Genomic DNA, 27,062 nt, shown 5'->3' with positions numbered 1-27,062 from the left:
AGGAGTCCCAGGGGTTTGGGATGCGTTTGAAAGGGATGCAGACTGAAGATGAATGGCTACACATCTAGAAAGAGGGGAGCAGGCATCTCTGGTTTCCTTCTCTTCCTAACATACGCCCAGGGTACATGAGGGAGAGAATGAAGAGTGTCCTCTTTCCCTCTTCCATCCTTGCATCCCCAAATCCCGGTGACCTTGTCAGTTCCCACCATGAATGCCAAAAGAGCTTGCACCTATCAAGCAGGGAGGGCCTTAGAGAATGGAAATGATCTGCTCTCACCTATGTCTCTATCCCTGCTACCGTCAGTAGCCTTGGAATTCCCTAGACCTCATTTATACCACAGATATTAACGTGGCCTTTATCCACAAAACAGGAGGCTTGGGGTTGGCTAAATCAGCAGGAATCAGCCATGTTCACCTGTGCTGTGCCTTTTAACCTCTGTTGTCATTTGCCTCTGGATCCCTCAGATCCAGTTTTCCTTCCTAGGGCTTTTACCTGAAGTTTGGAATTGAGTTTGGGACAAAAATATGTCTCGGGGGGTTCCATGGACTCGTTATCATAAGCTGAATGCTAAGGTGAAACTGTGGAATTGAGTCCTCCAACAAGGGAGAGAAAAGGATGTCTTGTGACACACCAAGATAACTAGTAGCTATAGTTACGCTTGCTAGAATTTGGGTGCATGGTGCTTGGCTTTGGTTACTTCCCTTGGTCCTACTTCCCCAAAAAGGAAACCTCTGTGTGGTGGGCACTCTATTTATTCCCTATTTATTCCATCACCTGGCAGGATTTGCAGGATAATTGCTCAGAACTAGAAATTGATCCAGATTTCTACATTACCCATCCCTCTTGTTCTTTCTGAGTTGCAGCCAGAGATTGCTGGTTGGTTCACAGAAGAAGCAGGGTTAGTCTAAAATATAGGCAAAAACTTAAAAACAACCAATGAGTTTAGAATTTAATGACAAATGTATAAGTTTTGAAACATAATTTCTCTCTCTCCAGTCCTCATTTTTGTTAAAAACAAAATCATAATAGGACTGAGTTGTTTGCAAATAGACTTTGGTTTTATACTTGGCCTAATTATTTACATAAAGTGCAGCAATAATAATTATTTCTCCATAAGCCTTTTGGATTGGTTTTGGTGGACGTCTGTTCCACAAGGAATCTCAGGTGAGACCTTTAAATGCTGATCCCAGCTATGGTTGTATCCTCAAATGCTTGTGAGTTGGGTGATCCCTCCTCTTAAGGTCCTAAGATAAACTTGGAGCTCCTGGACCTGTTAGAAAGTGACATTCTTTACTGACCATAGGTCAAGGACCCTCGACAGGGACTGCATAGACAAGGGTATGAGGCCAGTTTCCTCACTGGGAGGCTTTTATTGGTTCTGTAAGTCAAGATGGACTCCTTAAAGGGAAGCATACACTTTCAGTCAAAGCCTTGATAAAATACCCAATTTTTCCAATTGTGTCTTGTTGCAAAAGAAAAATGGATTCTTATTGCACTGATGCAAACAACTATATTGCCATAAGTTAAGAATACTCACAGATAGTTTCCAAATTCTAAAGGAACCAGGCAGAGAGAAACAAACATGCTCCAAATTTTTATCCCAGGAGTATACATTACTTAATTTTTAAAGGCTATAAATAGTTCAAAATAAGTTTCCTTGACTCTGAAGAATAAAACAAGGATCAGCAATATTCCAAGAAAAAGTCAAAAGGTTGCTTCAGCTTTCTGAGTTCAGTCCATTTAGTTAACTCTGGTTTGGCTTGATATTCTTAAGCATTTCAGCTCCTCATGAGTCCTGTACATTTTCCCTTATTTCAATGTTACAATCTCCAAAGTTATCAGAAGTCTGTATTTGAGAGCACCTGTTAAAGTCCTACAGCTTATTATGAAACATCTTTTGAAAAGGATAAAAGCAAGACAGCAACTGTCTGTGAATAGCAAAATGTCCAGCGTAGTTACAGATAGAAACAATTGACAAATTTGGTTATCTCCGTGGTTTACAATAAGTTAACATAACAACCTTAATTATGATTGATAGCATACTTTTAGACATTAGAATTTTCAAAATCCCACAGAATTTTGGAACATAGATCAGCATTATTTACCCAGATATGACCTAAAGAAGATTGAACATCATTTTGACAATCCCATGTACCTAAATATGTCAAATAATCCTGTTTACCTCTTTTCTGGACATTCCAGGGGCTCTCCAGACTATCCAAAAAGCCAGGTGTCAAGAAGAACAATTTTGAAACTGAAGTTTGATTTTGGGTAGCCTTTTAAATATGTTTAAAGCACTTGATATTATGAAATGTAATTCCAGATTGCCATAAATTATTTATTGTGCCAAAATGACGACTCAGAAATCTTAAAGAAGCAAAAACCTTTTATAACTCTTTACAAATTTTGCCAAAGAGCAGATTAGGGCCTGAAGAAAATTTTGTTATGGTTTTATCTCAATGCTCAATTTACAGGAAAAACCACATAATACCTTTTGTTTGAATTTAGTCAATATGTTCACACAAAGAAACTCTTCTGAAAGAGTAATTTCCACAATTCTTCCAGCACTTCTTTGAACCTTCAGCCTTTTTCCATCTAATTTAATACAATCCTTTAACCCTAGGCCAAAGTTTACATTTCCATGCCTTCTTATAACCTTTTACTATAAAAACACATTTTACTGTTCTTACACCCCTTGCATGTAAATCTGTTTTCAGTAGTTTCAATTACATGTTATATTGTTAACTCCCAACAATTTTTAACTTTAAGATAAAACCTGGTAAGTTACTTTAATTGTGTGCTAACTGCAGCAGAGGTTTGCCTTTTTAGTTAAGGGTGTAATTAGTTCCATATGTCCCCAGGCCTTACCTATTATGAAGTCAACAAGACAGTTCTCAAAACCCAAAAAGCAGTTTATAACCTCAAAACACTTAGCAAACCTTGCATCTGACCTGCATAGTTTAGTTCACCTATTTACATTTTAATGACACCTTCATTTTACCAATAATCTTTATGGTTGTTTTTATTTCTTAAAGATTAAAGTCACATGCACTGAAAGGTACCACAGCTTTTAACTTTCCTTAAAAAAAAGTTAGATCCAAGTACTTGTCTTTCTTTAGGCCAAATTAATTAGAGCTCTTTGACAGACATTACACACAGTACACACACAGACAGGCAGAAGAAACACCAGTCATTTAAGAGACTGATTTAGAAAAACATTCAAATATCAAACCAGAAAGGGCTCATCCCCTAAGGCAGGATTACTAAACAAAGTCTTGCCACTGGAATTACAAGCCATGCCCTCAAGATGTATAACACGATGGAGGCTTGATTTCACAACCAAAACTTTGCAGAGAATACAGTGATAGTTGTTGGGGGTGGAGGTCTGGCCTGGTAAAGGGGAATAAGAACTTTAAAGGTTAACTGCAGAAGGGGTGGGGAAGAGTAAAGAAAAGAAAAAAGTTTAAAAATGCCTCGAGAAGAAACTCTTATTCTTATGCAAGAGTTCCTCCACCAGGGAAGAAGTTTAATTACTGTCCAATGGAGCTGGACCCCTTGGCCGGGGAAGCAGAAGGCTGCTGCAGTGACACATGGCTGGGAACAAGCCAGCCAGCTGTGTAGGACCCTTAGACCATGTGTCCCAGCCCCAGCAGGGAGGGGAGAGCAGGGGGGAGATGCTGCTCACTGCTCCTTTTTCAACCCCGAGAAAGGAAGGAAAGGGCCATGAAAATGCCCAGGAGCGATGGGGTATGGGGGCATGGTTTCCCCCACCCTCAGAAATCTAAGGATGAAAAGGCTTAGAAGCAACAATGAGAGGTTTTGAGTCCCCATTTCACTCACTGCTTCTCGAGCCCCACATTGGGTGCCAAAAATGTTGCAGGACTTATCCTTAGTTTAGCTAAAGACAAGGTCCTTGTCCCTCCCACAGCCATGACAATTTAGGCTCTCAGATGGTTTGAAGGGTGAGTAAAGCAGGGTTTTACTGGGTGGAAGGGAAGAAAGGGGGGAAAACAGGGACTCTTGCTAGCCCAGAGTCCCTGCTAGAGTGCTTCCCGCATGCAGCTTGAATCTCAGGTTCCACACAGGAAGAGGAGGGGCCAGGCTCCTCCTGGCTGCAAACTGTGCAAACTTCCCAAGGCTCTATCCCATTGGGCAGGCCGGTTGGAGTTTTGTGGGGGACCCCGTCCCACCTGGCTGTCTCACCACTACTCCTTTCTAAGTAAAGCTTGTTAGAATGGGCCAACATTATACACAAATAGCTCTAACACCATGACCTTGGATCTGCTCCTAGAATCTCTTCCACACCATCATTCCATGGCACTGAGAACCTACCACCAACTTCCTGGCTAGTTACCATTACAGGCAATGGCTGTGCCCAGAATACAGATTTAGTAAACCTGTATTACCCAGAAATCTACCTCTTTCCCATTATTTAACCACAAGAGTTACTTTATTAGATAAGCTTAATGACTGAATATGCAGGCTTGAGGGTCTGAGATTTTAACAAGAATATTTCAGTCACAGATCATGTCATCAATTATCTCTGATGTCAAGAACACAGTGTAAGTGCAATGGAACTATAACATTAGGCCCCAAAGACCAGCTTTGCCTACCACAGAACCCCAGGACCACACAAAACCACTCCAGTGGAAAACACTGGAGCCAAACATAATCATTTTGAGAGTTTTTTGAATTTTTCCTCAATGAAAGTATATTCAAAAATTACTTCTGTAATTTAAAACCAGGTAAATCCAGTTTTAAAGTATGGTTTTCCTATAACTTTTAGGTCTACTCAGTATAAGAAATTCAAATGTATATTCTCTACTGTCATCAAGTTCTCTTTCACCACCTCTTCTTTCTTTTCTGTTGCACTAATAGAAAAGCTGAAGTATCTACAGAGAAGACATTGGGAGAGCCTAGTGAAACCATTGTGGTTTCAACAGGTAAGCTTAGATCTAATTTCTTTGCTTCTAAACTTTCATTCAAATCATGATAGCATGTTATTTATAAAATAATTTCTAATTGAAGATAATGTTTAAAATGTATTTTCTCAAAGCTAGCTTATATTTCTAACCTTGTAAAATAATTTAAATTCATTGTATAAAACTCAGAAAATACAGAAAAGAATAAAGGTAAAACCAAACCACTCAATATCTTACAGTTTGGAAGCAACCATCATGAACATTTACTATTTTCTGCCTTCTTTCTTCTATTATATACACATGTTACTGAGACCGTTTTTTACTTAGAGTTTGTGTCATTTTTTCCACTTAACCCGATGTAAAGGATATTTTATAGTTCCACTAAAATTTCTTCAAAATTATCATTTTAATGATTTGCAACATTCTATTGCATCCATACAGATGTCATCAACTTAACCATTGCATCATTGTAACTGACATTACAAATAGTGTTTTAATTAAGATATTTAAACATAAATCTCTGTCAAATCACTAATTTCTAAAAATAGGTTACTAAATCAAACACTATGGATTTTAAGGCTTTTAATAAATTTTGCCAAATTTGTTTTCCAGAAATTTTGTTACTATTTAAATATCCCACTGGCAGAAAAGACAAGAGCCTGTCTCATTACAACACTTATCAATATTGAATATTACTATTTATTCTAGAGTTTGCCAAAAGGCAGAGGAAAATCATTTCTCCTGTGTATATTAGATGTTTGAAATTTCTCTTTCATGTATATTTCTATTGCAGTCTTCCCACTTTCCTATATAATCTAAGAATACTTTTAAATATATACAATAAAACTATTCTCTGGGCATTGTATTCCCCAGTTCATTTGATTTTTAGTAATGTGAATAAGATTTTAAGAAATTAATTTTTGATAACTTAAAATGTAGAAATTGAGAAAATAGATATTTGTAAATAAATGACAATATTAGTTTCCCATTTCTTTCTTTACTGACTTTCAGAGTAAGCTGCTGTGCCTATATTTCAGTTTTCTCCTAAGTTCAGCTGATTTATCATTTCTAGACTGACTTGTAGATAATAATAGGACAAGCCTAGTTGAATTTTAATTATAAAATAGTTAGCAGTAAAATGCATTTTTAACAATAAAAAGAAGAACTGCATGGTTAATTCCCACTTATAAACAGCTCAGATCTGACCTGTGACACCTAATATCAAGTCTTATTCAAAAAGGTATTATTTAGAGGAGGAGCATACAAACATGTAAAAAGAAGTTTTGTACTGACTTCATTTTAAATGGGAAGACAATCAAAATTAATAAGAGAATTGAAATTTGTATTTCTACTTTAAATTTGTAGTTAGTATACTTTAGCTGATGGAAACTTGTGTAATAACAAGATTAAATTTAGTAAGATAAGTTACAATAAGTTAAAATGACCTCTTTCTTATAAATTATTTTTCATTCTTTTAAATAAAAACTTTGAGGGACGAGTGGACAACTGATATAATATAATGTGATATATCACCACCATATATTTGAGTTCTAGCAACAAATGTTTTAGAATTATTTAACCCAGTACTTCTGGACACCTGAGGTTGAAGTACACACACAGAGCAGTCAAGATTAGATTTTGATTGGGAAATATTACTAGGTGCCTAGGTGTGAAGGAAGAGTGAGAAACCTCCAAAAGAGGCTGAATGCATTCGAAGGTAAACCCAGGCTACCTAATAATTGTTTTTAGTGGTAATTATGTGAATAATTTATATTTTCAAGGTAATAAAATGGAAGGATAGCCAAATAAAAATTTGTTCTTTTAGGGTACTAGCTAAGCACTTTCTTATTGTAACAAAAATTGTAGCATAAACCAATTATTCATAGAATTACAAAGTTTGAAGACGCCTTACATTGGCAATAGTCTGGTGAAGTCCAGAGCACAGAACACATCCATCCCAATTGCTCACAGCAGGATTCTTCAATGAGGGCAGAAGGAGAAGATGCCAGGGACCACATCCTTTGAGGTTCTGATATGCCACAGGGTATGTACTTTATTAGCCAAAAATCTATCTTGCCTAGATGATTCTGATACCCGCTCTCATGCCCCCACTAGGAAGCACAATTTCACACCCAGTGCAATTATTTCACAGAGCCTCACAGTGACAAGTGACTACTTGTGACTGCCAATTCCCAGGTACCACATGCTCTTCAGGGAGTAAGGAAAGATCGAATCATTTTTCAGGATATCCTGTTTTCTAAAACACAAGAATAAACTAAGGCATTCTATGTTTTTGCCTAATTAAGGTTGAAATGGAAAGCTGTTTCTGGCTAAATATAAACCAATTAACAATAACACTATTTTATCTGAGCATTTTTTAAATAGTAATTTATTACAAAATAGAAATGCATTTGTATTACAATAATGCTTTTTTCTTTGCTTGAATAGAACCTAGACTTGCACTCTATGAAGATCTTTAAAAATATCAAAACATTTGCCACATATTTGAAATGGTTTGTGGTGATCTGTTCTAAAAGTGAAATTCATAGCATCTTAATGTTCTTTCATCTCTTGGATTTTCTGATTAAAATATTATGCCTCAATGATTGCTAAAGCAATCTACATTTTAAAGACTTGGGTAGTATTCTAAGAAAACTCTCAGAAGAGCAAATTCAAGGTAAACATCTGCCTATGTGTCCTTTGTAGTATCAAAAAGAAAAAATCAGGTCTCATCTAGCAAAAGCATTTAACTATAACACATACAGGGGAGCACCAAACTTGGGTCTTTAATAGAAAGAATTAAGAATTTAGAACAGAGTATGAGTCATATTTTTTTAAGAACGTATTTATGTGATCTTAAAAAGATGACTTCAGAAGGCATCTAACATCTGTAAATTTCAGAATGATAAAAAAGCATATTGAATTTTGACATCATTCTAATTTAAACTCCTCTGTTCTCATTTTTGTGTCCTTAATTTTTAAAATTTTCACAGATGTTGCCAGCGTCTCACTTGGGCCTTCCCCTGTCACTCCTGATGACACCCTCCTCAATGAAATTCTCGATAATGTACTCAACGACACCAAGATGCCTACAACAGTAAGAAGTTCCTAGAGTCGATCTAGCTCTTCATGTGCCTGTTTTTGTTCTTTAGCAAAACAGGAAAAGAGAATGGATAAACCATCCATTCAATAATATTGGTGCTGTATTTTTGTCACTCGGTTAAGAGTCAGTGACTTTGTTCTATTCTTTATTCTGACTTCTTCTTAGGTACTGAGAGGAGAAACATAGATTGAGACCTAGAAGAAAGGGGGAGGAGTTACAAGAAACAATTTAATTATAAGCTATGGAGTGCTGGGGCCTTTTTGCCCCAGCACCTAACAAAACTTAAATGTATTGGTGCTTACCAAGTGTTAGAATGAATGAATCAATCAATCATGAAGCTCTTTCGCCACTGAAGTATAATTCTATGTTGACAGTAAGAGTGAAGGTTTTGTTCTCAGTCATGTCCAGGATGAATAGGTCAAATAGATATCAAAATGATCAAAATCCTATGTGTAAAACTGGAGAAAAATAAACACAGAACACAGTGCACACAGTGTCCTAAGGCAAAGAGGAGCACTGGCCACCACTCTGACAGATGAGATGACTCATCTGTCATCTGTTTTCTCACAACCCCTATGTCCCATCTTCAAAAGCTAATATAAGTTGCTCTCTCTGATTAAATATCCCCAGAATATTTCATTTCACATTCATTTAAATGTTCCATGAAATTTCAAATTTGCCTGACAAAATGGTAAGCTTCCAAAGAATACTGCATGTCAGACTTTTTAGTGTCCCATTGATCCTAGCACCATGCTACACCCATACAGATGCTCAATGTGTGTTTTTTGAATGAATGAAAATCTTTTAAACAAACATCAGAGGTCTTTTAAACGTGGATCCACATCCTCCTTGTGTCCTACTAAAGAGGCTGCAATATTGTCCACGCCCATGGCAGAGGGGAGTTTGTGACAAGAAATGAGGAGGAAATACATCTGCTACCATTTATCCAGTTGAGCTCTGTCCTTCAGGGCAATTTCCATTGACCGTTCTCTTCTTTCAGCTTCAGTAACTCTAATTTCACTATAAGAGACAATGTACGTAACCAGAGATATTCAACTTTCTGCAGATATATTTTTTACTTTTTTAAGAAAACTAACAGACCTTAGTATCTTCTGGGAATCCAAGGTTGAAAACTCTGTCAAACCCAAGTTTGAACCAGTTCTGGGCTTGCTCTGTGCCCTGGAAACCCATATGAATTCAGAGCAATGAGAGACCCCTGCTGGTTTCCAGACCAACAGGCAAGAAGGATGTCCCCTTGGCCCTTAGTGACGGAGCCGAGTCCAGATCCTCAGAACTGTGCCTCCGTTCTTAGCCACCTGCTTCCAAAGGTGGCCCAAATACATCATTCCTTCTGAGAGAAATTTCAAACTTTCTCTTGGCTTGATAGTACTTTCTAACTAGTTTCAATGTGAAATTTAAGAACAAATATTCTCATTAAACCAGTCCAGTCTCTTCTCTAAGTGCTAGTTAAAAGGATTTTGATTGCAAAACACTTAAGCCTTCATAATCCACTTCTTAAGACAGTATCAACATATATTATCTAAAATAACCATCTATTTGTAGTTTAGGTTAACAGAGTTTTTTTTTTTTTTTTTTTTTTTAAACTCAGGAAAGAGAAACAGAACTCGCTGTGTCTGAGGAGCAGAGGGTGGAGCTCAGCATCTCTCTGATAAACCAGAGGTTCAAGGCAGAGCTCGCTGACTCTCAGTCACCATATTACCAGGAGCTAGCAGGAAAGTCCCAACTTCAGGTGAGTAGACCCGGCCGGTACAACCACACCCCAAGCTGTGACTGAGAGGTGGGAGCCGATAGGACATTAAACCCTTATGGCGAATAGTTCCAGCTTCTCATGTCATTCATGTTCAACCATTTAAAAGAAAACCAAAATTACAATGGGTCCTAACATGTCAGAACAAATGGATCTCCAGGGAAGTTTTTTATTCCAGCTTTTCTATTCTCGAAACCTGCAGTGGTCCCCACCGGCCCCCTCTATCCACAGTTTCGGTTACCCTGTCAACTATAGTCCAAAAATATTAAATTGAAAATTCCAGAAATAAACAATTCATTAAGAAGGTCAATAGTCGCCTAACATATGTCACAATTTCTATACCATTTACCTTACTTCGCCTCATCACATAGGCATTATACTGAGAGAGAGAGAGAGAGAAACCACATTGACATAACTTTTCTTGTAGTATGTTGTTACAATTGTTCTATTTCATTATTAGTTACTGTTGTAAATCTTTTACTGTGCCTAATTTATAAATTAAACTTTATCATAGGTATGTATGTATGGAAAAAAAATAGCATATATGGGATTAGGTACTCTCCACAATTTCAGGCATCCATGGGGTCTTAGAGTGTACCCTCCACAGAGGATAGAAAGGGACTACTGTGTTTACATTTATATTTTCTTTAAAAATTAGTAGGTTTTGCCAACCACAGTGGCTCGTGCCTGTAATCCTAGCACTTTGGGAGGCCAAAGCGGGCAGATCAGGAATTTGAGGTCAGCAATTCAAGACCAGCCTGGCCAACATGGCAAAACCCCGTCTCTACTAAAAATACAAAAATTAGCTGGGTGTGGTGGTGGGTGCCTGTAATCTCAGCTACTCGGGAGGCTGAGGCAGGAGAACTGCTTGAACCCAGGGAGCAGAGGTGGCAGTGAGCCAAGATTGCGCCACTTCACTCCAGCCTGGGTGAAAGAGTGAAACTTTGTCTCAAAAAATAAATGAATGAAATTTAAAATAAATAAATAAAAATTAGTAGGTTTTAAAATCTCATTTAACTGAAAGACATTATGCAGATGCTCTATAGCTTAGACGACCATTATGGTGATGGTTTCACTGGTATATACTTATAGACAAATTCATCAAGATGTATATGTTAAGTATGGACAGCTTTTGATATGTCAATTATACCTCAATAAAGTAGATTTAAATAAAATAAAATGACTATTAGGCACCAAGTAGAGAAGATGCTGGATTAAAATATAAATTCTTAATTCATATTTTGTCTTTACATAATATTTCTATTTTTACAGTTTGATGCAATTTAAATACATAATATTTTTCATGGGTGATAAGAGGAAGGCAATTATATTGTCCATGTCATCAATTAATAAACTGAGGAGCTTTCCCAAGATGTCTCTTCCATCTCTGACCTTTATTGTATCTGTCTGTCCCTAATTAAATTCAAAGGCTCTTCAATTCCCTGCAGGATAAATCCAGCTACTATGCTGAGTGTGGCATCTATATGCCATAATAAGATCTCTGCCTTTTTTTTTTTTTTTGAGCCTCACTGTATACCAGTTCCTTATCATCCCCCTCCTTTTCACTCTAGTTTCCAGGAATGCAAACTATTTCCAATTTTTCCGACTGTTTAGCCTTTACATGTGCTGTCTGCTCTGTCTAGCACGCACTTCCCCAAGTCTTGTTTTACATACTTCAACATGGAAAGTTTCCTCTACCCATTCTGCATCCAGTGTCTCTCCTGGGCTCACTCATTTCTTTCACAACACCCTTTCTTGATATTGCTTGCTTATGTGTCTATGGCCTTTGCTGTCTCTATTCCTCCCTCTTCATTCACCCTACTCATCGCCACCAGGCTATGAGCTTCTCTTAGAGAACAGGAGCTGTTCTTTCAATCTCTGATGCCTAACCTTCTAATACAGAGTTTGGGATGCAGTTAACTACTCGGTAATCATTTGTATAAATGCAACTGAAAATAGAAGCATCCATGAGATTATATAACCAAGAACTACATTTGTGGACAACAGGAGTGCACATGAATCTTACTCAGCATGGCCAGGAAACAAACAGGTCCCCTTCTCATACTTGGAGAATTCAAACATATCTCTTCTCACCCGGAGAGGAGAGGAGATGAATAAGTGAAACATTCTTAACCTCCAGCCTCTCTCTGCATCAGCATTCAGTCAATAAAATGTAAAGAATTCTTTCTACAAACGTCAAAGTAAAAGACAGCATGGGGCATTTATGAACCAGTAAACTAATTCAGACATGGATTATTAGAACAAATGAATTCAAGAATAATTTGTTAACAAACTATTTTTCTTTGGAACATTCTTTTTGGCAATTCCTTAATATAGTCAGAATATCTTCAAAGTAGAATAACTGGCCATAGGCTCTTCGATGATCTATTGTCAATTTTCTAAACACCTACAACAATTTGATGTAGAGTAATGCAAATATATTGGGGTTTTTTAAAAATCAGAGTTCTAGTCCTGGTTTTGCCAAAAAAATTAGCTCTGAGAAATTGGAGATCCCTAGCCTAACTTCTTCACTTAGAAATTGTAGAAGATGACTTCAGAGTTCCTTTCCAAGTCGAAACTGCTGTGTATAGACATAATAGCTAGTACTTTTCTTAATGCTTCACCTGTACTAACTCATTTAACTTTTCATTCTATAAGTGAGTAATATTATTTCCTCTTTTTATAAGAGGGAACTGAGGAAAGGAGATTAATATGTCCAACGGTGCCACATTTATTATCTAGCAAAACCAAGAGTCCAACCCAGGCAGCCTGGCACCAGAACTCTTGCTCTTAACCACCATGCCATGCCTCCTATTTTTCCCGAATAAATATTTGTGGGAAAGGACTACTGTGTCATCATCAAATGGGCATGTCTTCTGTCTTTTTCTTTTTTTTCTTTCTTTTTTTTTTTTTTTTTTTTTTTGAGATGGAGTTTAACTCTTGTTGCCCAGGCTGGAGTGCAATGGTGAATCTCAGCTCACTGCAACCTCCGCCTCCTGGGTTCAAGCAATTCTCCTGCCTCAGCCTCCCAAGTAGCTGAAATTACAGGCATGCACCACCATGGCCAGCTAATTTTGTATTTTTAGTAGAGACAGGATTTCACCATGTTGCTCAGGCTGGTCTCGAACTCCTGACCTCAGGTGATCCACCCTCCTCGGCCTCCCAAAGTGCTGGGATTACAGGCGTGAGCCACCACGCCCAGCCAAACAGGCATGTCTTGCTAGCCTCTGAAAAACTTATAAGCCAAAGAAGAGTATGCCCTGACCAATCTTGTTCCAGAGACCCCTGGCATCAGTCCTGCTGGTTCCGTTTGCACAGTCGTCACTGATTTCTCTAAGATGGAACCCCTCTGCTTACAGCATCTGTTCCCTCACCAGGCTCCCCAGCAGGGCTCCAACCACCTCACAGCCTGCCATCAGATAACTAATCAGCCCCACCACAGCCCAATGCCTGCATTAGCACAGACATTCGGGCCTAATCAGGAATTAATGGACAGTGCTTTGCAGTAATTTAATTTCCACAATAAACCTAATGGGCAATTTAATACAAATGTCAAAAGGAATCATTTAGTTGTTGTCTGAATGCTTTCTCCTGTGCAAACATTCATGAGAACTCAACACGGCTGCCTTTTTATAGCCCAGTTAACATACATTCCAGCAGAATCAGGGAGGCCCCTGTGCATTCAGTATTATTAATAAGGTTAACTGGGCACTTAATTAGCAATTTAGTGGTTAGTGCTCCATGACTAGAAGGTCCCCAGAAGATTATTTAGCAGAATTAACTGAGGCCTTTGTCATCTCCTCCCTAGATGCCTTCCTCACACTCCTAAACAAAGTTGATTCTTAATCAATCCCAGACAGGTTCACAAAGAGGGCATGAACACAAACGATAAATCCCTTCCACCCAAGCCAGTGCCATGGAGCCCTCCTGGAGAGGAGGAGGGCTCTCACCCGCAGTGCTCCCTGTTGCTGATGCTGCAGCTGCAGACATCTACAGTGCCAGTCCCAGGGTCGATTGACTGTTTTCATGTGTATAACAGCATCTCTGGTATCCTGGAGAAGAAAAATGGATGGTTTAGGATCTGAATCTGTTGCTCCAGAAACTGCAGCTCAGATTTAAATGTTAAATCCCTGGAGCGGTTACTGAAATGGCATGGCAAATTCCCCGTGGTCCCAAAGCTGTTTGTCCTAGGAAGCCACAGCAGACATGAAGCATGTACACAGACCTTCCTGCCTGCCCTCAGAATAAAGACTAGCTTTGCAAAACCCAACTTCCTAGATTTCTGTTGAGCCCATGGCAGGTTGTGGATGGAGACACAGAAACTTGCTCCCCAGGCCTTCTGCTACTGTCCTCTCCAGGGACCCTCCTCCTGTCCTTCCTCCCTCTGAGTTTCAAAAATGACTAACTAAAGACTTGCTCTGCTCTTTCCAGGCTCCATGCCGTGTGCTCACTTAGGGGAGTAAGAGAAAAGTGGGCTCTCAGGAGCTGGTAATCCAGTAGAAGAAGTAGAGAATAAGAAAGTAAATAATACAAATCACTAACTGCCGAGCTGTGTGCCAGGCACTTGTTACTTATTAGTTGTCATTGTTATTCCTTTTTGGGTAAGGAGACCAAGATTCAGAGAGATTGAGCAATAAACTCAGGATCTTGCAGCTAGAAAGTAGCAGAACCAATATTTAAACCCCATCCTGTACAAATAGCTCCTCGTCACTCAAAAGCTGAGCTACCTTCATCACTGTGGTTCCAATTATGTTCAGGGAATGAAACTGCTTTTAATATTGTCATAAAACATATATATAATTGGAAGATAAATTAGTCTGCTGGGGGAAAAGAAATCGTACTGCAGTCTAAAGCCCAGTGTAAGTGATTTGGGGATTATCTGTGCATCACTGCTGTAGTCCTTCACACGAATAATGTAGAGTTGGCAGTAATTTTTGATATGGTGACAACACAGTGGAATGGTAATGAATTTAGAGAATGAAGAGATGCACTCAACTCAATTAAACAAAATTTGCTGAGTCCCTACTATGTGTATGACAATCTGCTAAATAGAAGGAGGGAGGTAAAGAAAAGAATAAACAAGACATGACCAAAGATCATGATCTCAGTGAGGGAAACTGCCATGTACCTCACAGACTTTTATGGGGTATACTGCAATAAACTCTAGAATAGCAAAGAGAAGAAATAATTGAACCTGATTTTGGGGCTCTACAAACGCTTTTCAGTACAGAAGATGTCTGAGCTGGCTTTGAAAATGGGTGCAGTGTGGGGAGGAGGGAAAGTTAATAAGCAGAAGGTGGAAAAATTGAAGAGAAAATAATTCATAGGAACCTGAAGAAACAGAAGTGTATATTGTGTGTGGGAAGGAACAGGGGTTAGCTTAGTGTCAGTAAAGGACAAGATATTTGTCAAGGGGACAATGATAGCAGGAAGTGAACAGTAAGGTACCTGAGGGTGGGGTGCAGATTCTGGAGGGTCTTAAATGACACTCTAAACAGTTGGATCATGTTCAGTAGGTCCAGCAAGGAATTGTTAGTGAAGATTCTTAATAAAAAGGTTAACTTCGAAATAAATGTAGTCAAGGAAATACCTTCTCCTTCCTCCTCTCCCAACACACCCAGAAAACCATTTCTTCTCTGCCCACTCACACACGTAAACCCATTTCAACAGTGCAGGAGTGGGGATAGGGAGGGTGTGCCAGCCCTGTGAATAAGAACATGGGGAAAACAAAAGACCTTGTGGAATTCAGACCAACCAGAGTCAGTGTCTGCATGTGAGGGGTGGGAGGGAAGGTATCTAGGGATGCTGCACTTTCTAGCATGGAAGACAATCGGGATTCATGACCCCGTCTGAGGCAAAGAGGTTGAGGACATAGGCAGATTTGAGAAGAAGAGAATGGCCCTGGTTTGGGCAGATTCACTTAGTGGCAAATGTTGGGATATTTATGTGGAGAACTCAAGGCTGCGTATCACTGATCAATTAAGCCACGGGAGAAAATGAGATCCCCTGAGGAAAAGGATAGGAGAGAGGAGACAGGGAAGAGAGGAAAGGGAAGAGAGGAAAGGGATGGGTGTTTGCTCACCTGTTCAGTCTCACCTTTCACCCTGCTTTCTCTCCCAAACTTCACTACTCAACCACTATCCATTCATCTTAGTCTCTCTTCCCTCCCAGTTTCCAGCGGGAAAGCTGGATGGGGCAGTACTTGTCCATGTGACAGTGTCCCCAGAGCCTAGCAGAGCATCTACAATAGAGCTTCCAGAAGAAAAGAGAGAGTGAGTGAAGCAGGGAGGCTGAAGGCGAAAACTCGAAGGCTCCTTATGTTTAAAGTAGAAAGTAAATACAGGAATAGGATGGAGCAAGGAAGATGGAGAGAGTGGTCAGAGAACTGGAAGAAGAACCAGGAAAGAGCAGGAACACTGTAGATGGGGAACAGAAATTGCCACTGGATTTAGAGAGAGCAGGAGAGACGGTGGCCTGGAGAGAATGGCCAGGCTGTGGTAGCTTAAGGATTAGTTAGTACAGCAATTATAAAATATTATGATAACAGGCCTCATTAGTAAGGTCAAATTAATTAAGAAAATTTATTGTGAAGTCCATATGAATCTAAGAGTAAATCTAATCTATTAGATTAGAATCTATTTCTACCACTTTGTTTAGGTGCAGCAGCCATTTGGAATGTAATCATCCCTTTCACATTATAGATATTTTCCAAGCCATATCATTAATTCAGAAAATATCATAGTTAAAATATTATAGCTACCTCTAGTTATAATTACAGTCAGAAAATATTACTCTATGTGTATAAGCAAAACTCCTATCAACAAAACGTTTCCTTCAAATATCACCTTAAAGCTATTTTATATTTTATTTAAAGTAACCATAAGAGCAAATCAGAACTACCCAGTTACAGTTTTTAAATAAATAGGAAAATACTTGAAATCACTAGGGACAAAGAGTTTGGCCTCTTTAGTTGTTTCAATTTTTCATTTTCATCTGATTAATTTGGAGAGATTTTTTTTAAAAGAAAAAATAATAATTTTCCATTTTCAGCTCTTCCCCTAACTCATCAAAAGTGTTTAGGTTTTTCAGTTAGGCAAGAACTGACCCAGTAGAACCAAAGAGTATTTTATAAATGTTTTTCTCTCTGCAGATGCAAAAGATATTTAAGAAACTTCCAGGATTCAAAAAAATCCATGTGTTAGGATTTAGGTAAGTAAGAGAATCAAACTCTTCTCAATTTTTAAATTACTTTCTTCCTATCCTTTTTTAAAAGCAATGTCATGAGGATTATAAGGTCCTTTTCCCCCAGTTGTTTAGCTCTGCCAAATCCTGAAAACGGAGTACGTTTCAGATAAAGGAACTGTCTAATTAGAACATGACTCCAGGTGATTCTTAAGGGGTAGCACAGGAGCTGTATTCCTTCCTTCTTCTGGGAATCAGAAATACTGCTCTCTATAGGGAGCTCATCTGCTGTCCTTGGCCATGTGGTTATGAATGAGCTTCTTAGGAAACTACCTCAGTAGAGACAGATGAAAACAAGCTAGCAATTACGCGCCTTGGTGTCTGATTGCCTGGTTTCCTATGGGATGCTAAATAGCATCACTATTTAAACAAACCATGCTGCCCAAGAGAGATAAGTGAACAATAAAAAGTCATCAGTATCAGGGTAGAAGAGTTGGGAAAATGGGATGGAAAGGAATAGGAGCATAAGCAAGACATTCTAAAATATACCTTTTATGTCATTTTGACATCTGACTCGTAGTATTCTATTACCACTCAAAAATTATTAAATTAAAATTTTAAATAAAAACATAAGATCATAAGACAGTGCCACACTAAAGAGGGTTTAACCATGTTCCCACATCTTTGGCACAAGGAGGGCTGTATCCATCAGCATCACAACACTCTCATGTGGGTTCATGATTGGGGGAAATAATTTTTAAATCTTTTCTTTAAGTTCTCATTTTTCAAAACATCTACAGGTGAACTCAAAATATGCTATTTTTAAAATGTGCCACAGGGTAAGTGTCAGTCCTGGTATGAGCAGAATGAGATTTCTTGCCCCAAACGAGCTTGGTAAACCAAGGAGAGTGGGCTTCCCCAGGAGTGTTCCGGCTCCTTCACTGCCTACTGTCTCAAAGCGAGAAGATGCACAGAGCAAGGGTTCCACAGGCCCAGAAAAAGAAATAGCTTTGCAGGGAGCTCTCTTGGTTTATTTCTTCCAAAGCTATCAGGCCCCTCTGATTTGTATAACTCCAGAGAAAGGAAATACTGAAAAGTGAAAGTTATAAAAGATGAAACCCTTAATATCTACCAAAGCAGACTCATTTTTCTTTATTTCAAGATGCTGCTCTGTAGTATTTTCTGTGAAATCAGATGGATTAGAGAAAAATAAAAGTTGATAGAAAAATATTCTGCATAAATGCAGACGTTTTCTGAATAAACCACTGCAGTGGAAGAACAAATTTTTCATTTAAAGCTGAAGGAAATGATGGGAACAGTTCTTTTGGTGAATATTAAAATGCTCATTATCCACCTCCCTTCAATAAATGAAAAACAAGTGTTTAAACAATGTGTTTTAGAAGTAAACCAAAATGTTAGATGATGAAATTTTGCAAGGTAAATATTTTAAAGATATATCCCTTGACAATGAATTTTTACCAAGTGCTTATCTTTGTAAGGATTTATTATTATTTCTGCCAAAGATGCTTACAAAGTAAGTTTGATCACATTTTCCCAGTGATTTCCGTGATGACATGAAGATTTAGTCCACAATAAAATATTTTGGCCCTTGAATACAATAAATAATATGATCATGACAGTGGCAAAATTGTAATCATTAATAATGATGCTCACAATATTATAAAGTAAACATATTATTAAGAAAATTGCTTTTTTTGTGGGCCAGATCCCTGAAGAAGACCAAAAACCCTGTGAGTCTCCTGGTACTGACTTTCCTCCAGCTCATTTGTATAAAGGTTGATTTACAATTTAACAAATACTTTTTTATCAGTGACTTCACTGAATTCAACGTGACTGGGAAGTAGCTAGAATGTATCATTAACACAATTATGAGGATGAACAATGAAAATTCCACTTTAAATATTGCTTTATCTCTCAGCAAAGGCAGAAAACTATTAACAATCATGCAGTCTTGTTGGAGAGTATACTCCTTCAAATACTTGTGCACAAATGTTCAAAGCCACTTTATTCTTAATAACCAAGACCTGGAAATAACCCAAATGTCTATCAACAGGGCAAGAAATTCTCACATATTCTTACCATAGACAACTTCTCAACAAAGAAATGAACTGTTGGAATACACAACAACATGGGTTCATCTCAAAATAACTATGTTGAGTGAAAGAAGCCAAACAAAAGTACATCATTATTTTATTTATAATAGACTCTAGAAAATGCAAACCAATTTATAGTAACAGGAAACAGATCAGCAGTTGCTTAGGAAGGTGAGGCAGATAGGGATAGGAGGGGAAGAATGACACAGTAGGATGAGTAAGCTTTGCGGGTGATGAATATGCTCACTATCTTGATTGTGGTAATGGTTTGATAGGTGTATGGCATCAAAATTCTTGGATTGTATACCATTAATATGTCCCATTTGTTTATCACAATGATACCTCAATGAAACAATTATTTAAAAATTAACAGGACTAGGGTCTTGACCCAGGAAGCCTGGCCTCTTTACAGAACCACATGGATTACAAACTATTGCTGAAAACAAGCAAGAGGCAGGATGAATGTCTGGTTGGTAGAAAAGGAGATCTCACCCCATACAGCAGCACTAGTTAGATAGTCATAGATTCTTCCTTGCCTCCACAGAAGGAGGGTTGTGGTATGCCTGTAGCAGGTACATTTCAGTCACATTACATCTGGGGATGAAAGTTCGATTAGTTCAGATAGTCCAGGCAGAAAGGGCAACAACGCCAATCCTATCACATGTGTAGAGTGTCTTTGGCAGCAACTACCATTTGAAATGCAAAAGGAGAAAGCTGGACATAGCTACTAAACTGAATTCACACATATGTCCAAAGGAGTCCAAAATGCTTTCATCAGTTTGATGAGTAAATGGTCTTTTTTCATGCACAAGCAGGTGGTAGCATGGAAAAATGAGCCAGGCTTGCGGTCAGGAAAGCCAGGGTTTCAACCCTGCAATTCCCATTTGACACCTCCTTCTATGTGCCTGTTCCCTTTTCTGTGAAGCTGGGATTACATTGCTGAAAAGATTAAATGAGAATGCATGTAAATGTTCTGGTACAGACCACTCACCCAGTGAACAAGTGTTAGTTTTTCTTGCAAGCTGTCCCATGGTGAATTGGACCAATCCCTCAAAGCTTACTGATTACAACAATTCAAAAAATAATCACTCAAGAAAACACCAGTTCCATGGTTTTGCCTCCGATAAATTATCTTCAAGAATAAACTAATCATTTAATGCCAGTAAGAACTGAGAAATCCATTTACAAAGTACTTTTTAAAAATGTTCCTGCACCAGCACCACCCAAAATGTAAAACATATAGGATAGATTTCCAGCCTCTTTAGGTGGAATATGAAGACATTAAGGAATTTAAGAAGAAGACCAAAGTACAGATAATCTTTGAACTAAGGCTCAAATCCTAATCAGAAACATATAATGATGTTTACTTCCTTAGATTCATATCGCTCTCAAAGTTTCCATTCAAATTCTGATGGCAGTTTATATGTTTCCTTCAAAGCTCTGGGCAAACGTAAGAGACAATGGAAGGAAATTTTTTTTTTTTTGTATATAAAATAATTCATTGAATGTCTCAATAAATGTCATTAAAATTTTTTCTCTTTTTCATGTTTCCATTGTGCATGATGAAATGAAGACCAAAGAAAGAAAAAGATGGGTAATTTGGACTTTTTTTATGTTTTGAAATATAGTACATTTCCCCCTCCCCCAAATTTATATACTGATTTTGCACAAATAATTTTTACGTATAATGTCTGGGATAAGCCCATTACTTTTTGATGGTTTCTTATTTGAATGGAAGTAATTGAACAATTACCCAGTAAAAGAGTTAAAGAAAAAAAACTCTCTAATCAAAGTCACTATGTGGTATATAGGTATACATTTCCTTGGTCAACTGAACAGGATTTTATCATACTCAAGGTATAGTCAGAAAATAAAAACACATTTCTGTGCTGCAAGCATACTTTATTTCTTAAATGCCATTTGTATTGGGCAGTTGTCTATCTGAAAGCACACATATACGTGGAATCAACCGAAGTCTGGGATAAAACAGAGAAACTAATTTGCTCCTTTCCAAGGTCAATGTGAACTGAGAAAAGAGCCCACTATACCTTGGAGAGCTCAGTAATAAGAATCCAACTTTGGCTCTGTAATTGACTAGTGAAATAACAAACAATAGACTCTAAATGATTGTATGGTCTGAAAAACCACCAAGGATACACATGATCAGTTTCTGTGGCCTTAAAACACTTCTACATCACTCTGTATAGATTTATGACATGAACTAAAGGTTAAACCTGATTCCTGAGGGGAGAGACATAAAGAATCCTGTTTCATTTTTGCATGCAAAAAAGCTTTGAGTTAATGAATAGGATAATAAATACAGCTACCTATGTACTGCTTATCTTTCTCTTTTCTCACACCTTCCTTTTAAGATGTTATTTTAAAAGCAGCTTGAGGGAAAAGAGTGTTATGTTTCAATTAAAGTTGTAATTTTTTATTTAAAAAATACTTCTTAGAAAAAAAGTAGGAAAGAAATAGCCTTAAGAACTGAACCTTTGACTTGGTTACTTGGTTACAACATATATATGGGTATATAGAAGGGTAATTTAGACTTTTTTACATACATATAGTGTGTGTGTATATATATACATACTATTATCCTACTGCTGCTATATCTTACATTGCTATTTCATAGACCTTCCTAAAGGAGGCTATTTGTAGAAGAAAGGGTAATTCGTCCTTCTTCCTGATTGGCACGGCATGACTTATAAGATCACAAAAAATAGTGGTCAATACCAGCAACTTTTGACAAAAAACACTTTTTCAAAAAGACCTAGGTGGGCACAGTGGCTGAGGCCTGTAACCCCAGCACTTTGGGAGGCCACAGCAGGCAGATCGCTTGAGCCATGAGTTTGAAACCAGTCTGGACAACATGGCAAGACTCTGTCTCTACAAAAAACTTTAAAATTAGCCCACCTCCTTCCCGCATTCCCAGCTATGCTGGGGGATAAGGCAGAAGGATTACCTGAGCCCCAGGACTTCGAGGCTGCAGTGAGCCATGATCATGCCAATGCACTCCAGCCTGGGTAACAGAGTGAGACCCTGTCGGAAAAAACAAACAAACAAACAAACAAAAACCTGAAGTAAAAATCTATAGTCACTTGATTCAGTTAGTAATCCTTCTTTATGGTGGACTGAACTCCCTCCTGCCATTCTATTTTAGAACCAAAATATATGTTTGTTCTTTTTTCATATTTTAAGTTTCTGATAAATGTTGAAATGTTTTAGTGGGATATTCTCTCAGAGCCCATCAGGAAAGAGGTGGAAGCTATCCTGAAGCTTTGTAGCAATCTAGTGGCTCTCTTTACAAGGCATGTAACAACGGCTTTGGGTGGGGAATGTGTCTTCTGCTATCCACAGCTCAAGCTCCACAGAGATGCAACTTACAGCTATCTTTAAGAGACACAGTGCAGAAGCAAAAAGCCCTGCAAGTGACCTCCCGTCTTTTGATTCCAACAAAATTGAAAGTGAGGAAGTCTATCATGGAACCATGGAGGAGGACAAGCAACCAGAAATTTATCTCACAGCTACAGACCTCAAAAGGCTGATCAGCAAAGCACTAGAGGAAGAGCAATCTTTGGATGTGGGGACAATTCAGTTCACTGATGGTCAGTTAGTGATTGCTTAGTTCTGAGTTTATTCTCATTTTGACAGAGACTAAGAATGTGAATGTCTCATGGAAACTGTCATTTTAACTTGGGTCTTCTAAAGTCAATCATTACTGTGACGGGAACATGTATGGTATCATTTCTAGCTTTTCTCACTCCTTCCTGTGTCTCATTTGATGTCTTTGGTACCCACTTCTTACCAAGGGCAGTTCTAGGAGAATCCAAGGGTTTCAGTTCAGTTCCAAGTCAACTGTAGACAGCCAGTGCAACCAAGGCAGAGAAGAGAACCCACAGACAGTTCTGTTACCCTGGCATGATCTACACAGATTCTCTCATCTAGTCAATTGGTCAGATCTCAGCAAGAAACAGATGGCACATTCAAATTAGTATAATTTGAGGAGAGTTTAATAAAGGGACCATTTGTAAAGATTTGCCGGTACACAAAGAATTAGGAGAGTTCCCTGGGGCTAGAAGCAGCAAGCCTCATTACTATCTCCAGACTTGAAGTGTTGCCTAATGTTGTAAGCCATGCCAAAGACAGAGCACAAGGAACCATTGATATAGCCCATATTATTCAACCTTCTGGGGCAGCAAGTAGCAGGGAGAGGAGGGGAGAGTGGATCTAAAGAAATCAACAAGATCATCAGGCACACTCACATCCTCAGAGGGAAGTCCTCAGTAGGTTCAGTAAATGGCAAAGTAGATGGACACTGGAAATGCCATTTAGTACAACATGGCACAAAACTGTCATTTTCTGCCAGTTCTGTTTTCTGCCTAAGATAGGCACTCTTAACACTAGAAAATCTCATAAAGGTCTCTTAGGACAAGACGAAGGGCCAGGTAAATTCACAGACAAGAAAAGGTCAACTTCAGAAGCTTCTCAGAGACAACCTGATACTCGGGGCTTCTCTCTTTTGAGCCCTCTGTGGCGTTCGAAGAATTAGGCTTTAGGCTGAAAGTTTGCCACAAATGATCATTGGTTCCAGTGTTTATTCTAATCATTTTGTTTATTATCAACTTAGTCATATTTTTATCCCCAATGGTCTAGATAGCCTGCTTGGTCCAAATCTATAGAATAAAACTGAACACCCTAAAAATCCACCTTAATAACTATTCTTATCACATAAACATGCAAGATGCACCCTTTGCATCTGTCCTTCAATATATCATTCAGATTAATGACCTTTTTTTCTATGCCTCTGGTTTCTTAATGATTTGTCATACTACTCCTTAAGGGTTGGTTATTCTGCATATTTCAACCTGGACTGTTTTATTGCCCCAACCTCAAAAGAAAAAGGAAAGATACACTCAAATCTTGTGAATTTTTTACCCACAGAAATTACTGGATCACTGCCAGCCTTTGGTCCTGATACCCAATCAGAGCTGCCCACAACTTTTGCTGATATAACAGAGGTGAGTTTCTTGTCCTTTTGTTCTTTAAATAGGAACAAAGTCTCAAAACCTTCCATCAAAGAACAAATCAGCTTAGGAACTGAACAGAGCAAAATCCCCTTTGCAATGCTAATTATATTCTTTTCTGTTTTTTACAAGCAGCACTTGCTTAACCCACTTTCAATATCTGTATTAATAAAATATAATACAACTTGCATTTCAAATATCTCAAAGTTCAAAGTTTCCTTCAATTTAGTTAGATTTTTGTTTCAATTAGAATCAGGATGGCCTCTGTTTTTAATGAAACAAACACATTTTCATGAACTGAAAAGAATAATTAAAGCAGAATGTGTTATTTAACTTTGACTTTCAGAAATATGTATAAACACGATCATACTTTATAAATTTGTTTTTATGTCATGTCTTAAGGATTTACCTATGTATTTATTTAAGGGGGTTTGATAAATGCAAATTAATGTCTTTAAAAGTAAATAATAAATTCAGTAATAATTTTTGTATTTAATTTAAACCTATGTTTATTTAATTTATACCAGAAGTTGTCACTGGTGTGCTCATAAATAGAAGTGCTGGATTAAGCTTTATTCCCTCCTAAAATGAAATAATTCATAACATGATTGACATAAATCAAAGTATCTTAGCTATTAGTTAAGTCTATTCAGGCAGATTCAGTTATCCAAGAAGCAATAGATCTTATTTTACCACTGTATCAATGGATATTACCCTTTTAGAACATATTTCTATATCAGAACCTTCCTCCATAGTAGATTCAAGTCAACTACAAAATAGTTTGCTTAAATTTAAAGGAAAATTTTAAAATATGGGTATAGCCCTTCTTACACACATATACATCCTTCTCAACATCTGTCTTGCAAAATTCATTCTTCAGGATGCTACTTTGAGTCCAGAACTTCCTCTTGTTGAATCCCAGCTTGAGATAGTGGACAGAGCAGAGCATGGTCTACCTGGTAAGTTTCTTCTCACAAAGTCTATGTTAGATGACAACATACTCTTTGATGAATCCCATTTGATACTGGCCTCAAAGACCAGTGACAAAGCCATCCTCAACCAAGGAAAAGGTTCACTGCCACCTGCATTTCCAACAGAAAAGCAGTCCATCGAACTACCCTTTCTGCAGAGGAGGACATTCACAGCATCATCCCTTCAGCTCTAGTTCCCAGTCCCACAGCCAGCACTGGCAGCCCTTTTCTAATGAACTGGTGAAGGAGGCTGAAAGCAAAACAGCACCAACTGCTGCTCACACAGAACAACAATCTCCTCTGGGCTTGGAAACTGAGAGTCCATGAGGACAAGGTAGGTCCTAAGGCCCAAGTCCATGACAAGCGGCCATGTCAACAGTGGACTGGGCCTTTACAATCACTATATGTATTCCTGTGCCTCTTACATGCTGACTGTGGATACAGTCTGTTCTGCTACATGTGTTTCTTTAGCGTAAATTAGCACGTGTGTAAGTAAGAAAGAATATCAGTAAACACTGAAGTCTTGGTGATTCACTTTTGAATCTCCAAGAAGGTTAATTTTGAGGCAATAGTATCAAACTTTTTCACAGTTAAAGAGAAATATTTAGCAACATGTGAAGACATTAGGGAAGAAAACGACCAAAAATCTTGCAGAGAGCCTTTTTTTAGTGCAAAAAGTAGCTGATTTAGTGGCTCCAAGAACTCCTATTATTTCCATTCTACAGAGCTCTGTGGTAAAATACAAGTAAAAAACACAAGCCCTAGGATACAAGGCTGATAAGAATGTACTGTGATTATAAATGCAAATGCCATTGGAGATTTGCTATGACTGGTATATTTAATAAGATTATTATTGTTTTAGTTAGAGGTCTCCACAAAATTCTACAAGTTTTGAGTGAACTATCTTAACTGCATTTTCCTCATAAACACTGTGCAATTATTATGCCATTTTACAGAATGCAAGGGAATACATATATGGCCTGATAGCAGAATTACTTATACAAATTGGATTTCATTTACATGATTATTGGTGAATAAATGTTAACTTGACACGGTTATTTATTGCTGCATTACAAACCATCCCTAAAGTTAGTGGCCTAAACCAATAATCATTTATTTTGCCAATAAATCTGAAATTTGGGCAGGGATCAGCAGGGACAGCTTTTCTCTGCTCCATGTTGTGTCAGCTGGAATATCTCAACTGGTGTTGAAGATCCATTTCCAAAACGGTTCACTCACTGGCTGGCATATCAGTGCTCACCCAGGGCTGTTGGCTGGAGGCCTCATTTCTTCTCTCCACAGGTCTCTCCACAGGGTTGCTTGGATTTCGCCACAGAATGGTAGCTGAGTTCAGAGTGTCGGTGTTCTAATATCGTAAGGGCCTAAAAATAGCATCATTTCATTACATTCTAATTGCTAGGCAGCTGTAGAGCCCATCTAGATTCAAACGGAGGGGACATAGACCTTCTCTCTTGATGGGAGAAATATCGAAGAATTTATGCCATTTATAATTAACCCCAATCCACATCAACCACTATTTTGGCATCCAAATTATTTTAAGAGTTGGTTGGACAAAACAAAACATAACTTTTCGTGAAATGATTGATCTTAAGCACTCACTGAACACTTTTCTTTCATTCTATCATAAAGCTTCCTTATAAGATTAGCATTTCAGCTAGATTAATAAAAATAATAGTATATGATGAAAGCATTATCTTATTTTCAAATTGCTTTACTGTTTCCATTTTATTTTTACATTTCTTTTACTCATGAATATACCATAGAACACTAAAGCTGGAAGAAATCTTAGAGATGATTTGGTTAAGCTTCTGTGTTTCACAAATGAGAAAACCAAGGCTAGAAATGTGAAGTGCCTTGTTCAAGGTCATATCATAGCTTGCGGCACAGCCAGGATCATTATTCAAGTTTTCTACATCTATTATACTATATTTGGCTTAAGTAGCTCCATCCTTT

At 38.0% G+C, this 27,062-nt stretch overlaps 1 protein-coding gene across 2 annotated transcripts in view; it reads left to right on the top strand.

The window, feature by feature from the left end:
* Positions 1-27,062, top strand: part of IMPG1 (interphotoreceptor matrix proteoglycan 1) — a 145,506-nt gene that overhangs the window by 43,418 nt on the left and 75,026 nt on the right. For both annotated transcript variants that reach the window (XM_025382211.1, XM_025382210.1), the window contains 8 exons: positions 4,880-4,944; positions 7,917-8,020; positions 9,636-9,776; positions 16,945-17,003; positions 20,664-20,684; positions 22,451-22,698; positions 24,035-24,111; positions 24,998-25,076. In XM_025382211.1, the coding sequence (XP_025237996.1) occupies positions 4,880-4,944; positions 7,917-8,020; positions 9,636-9,776; positions 16,945-17,003; positions 20,664-20,684; positions 22,451-22,698; positions 24,035-24,111; positions 24,998-25,076 (794 nt within the window). The remainder of the gene's footprint in view (positions 1-4,879; positions 4,945-7,916; positions 8,021-9,635; positions 9,777-16,944; positions 17,004-20,663; positions 20,685-22,450; positions 22,699-24,034; positions 24,112-24,997; positions 25,077-27,062) is intronic.

The sequence above is a fragment of the Theropithecus gelada genome, chromosome 4 (assembly GCF_003255815.1).
Source record: "Theropithecus gelada isolate Dixy chromosome 4, Tgel_1.0, whole genome shotgun sequence".
Taxonomy (NCBI): domain Eukaryota; kingdom Metazoa; phylum Chordata; class Mammalia; order Primates; family Cercopithecidae; genus Theropithecus; species Theropithecus gelada.
The sequence above is the reverse complement of the archived record's forward strand: the minus strand, read 5'-3'. Positions and strand labels throughout refer to the sequence as shown.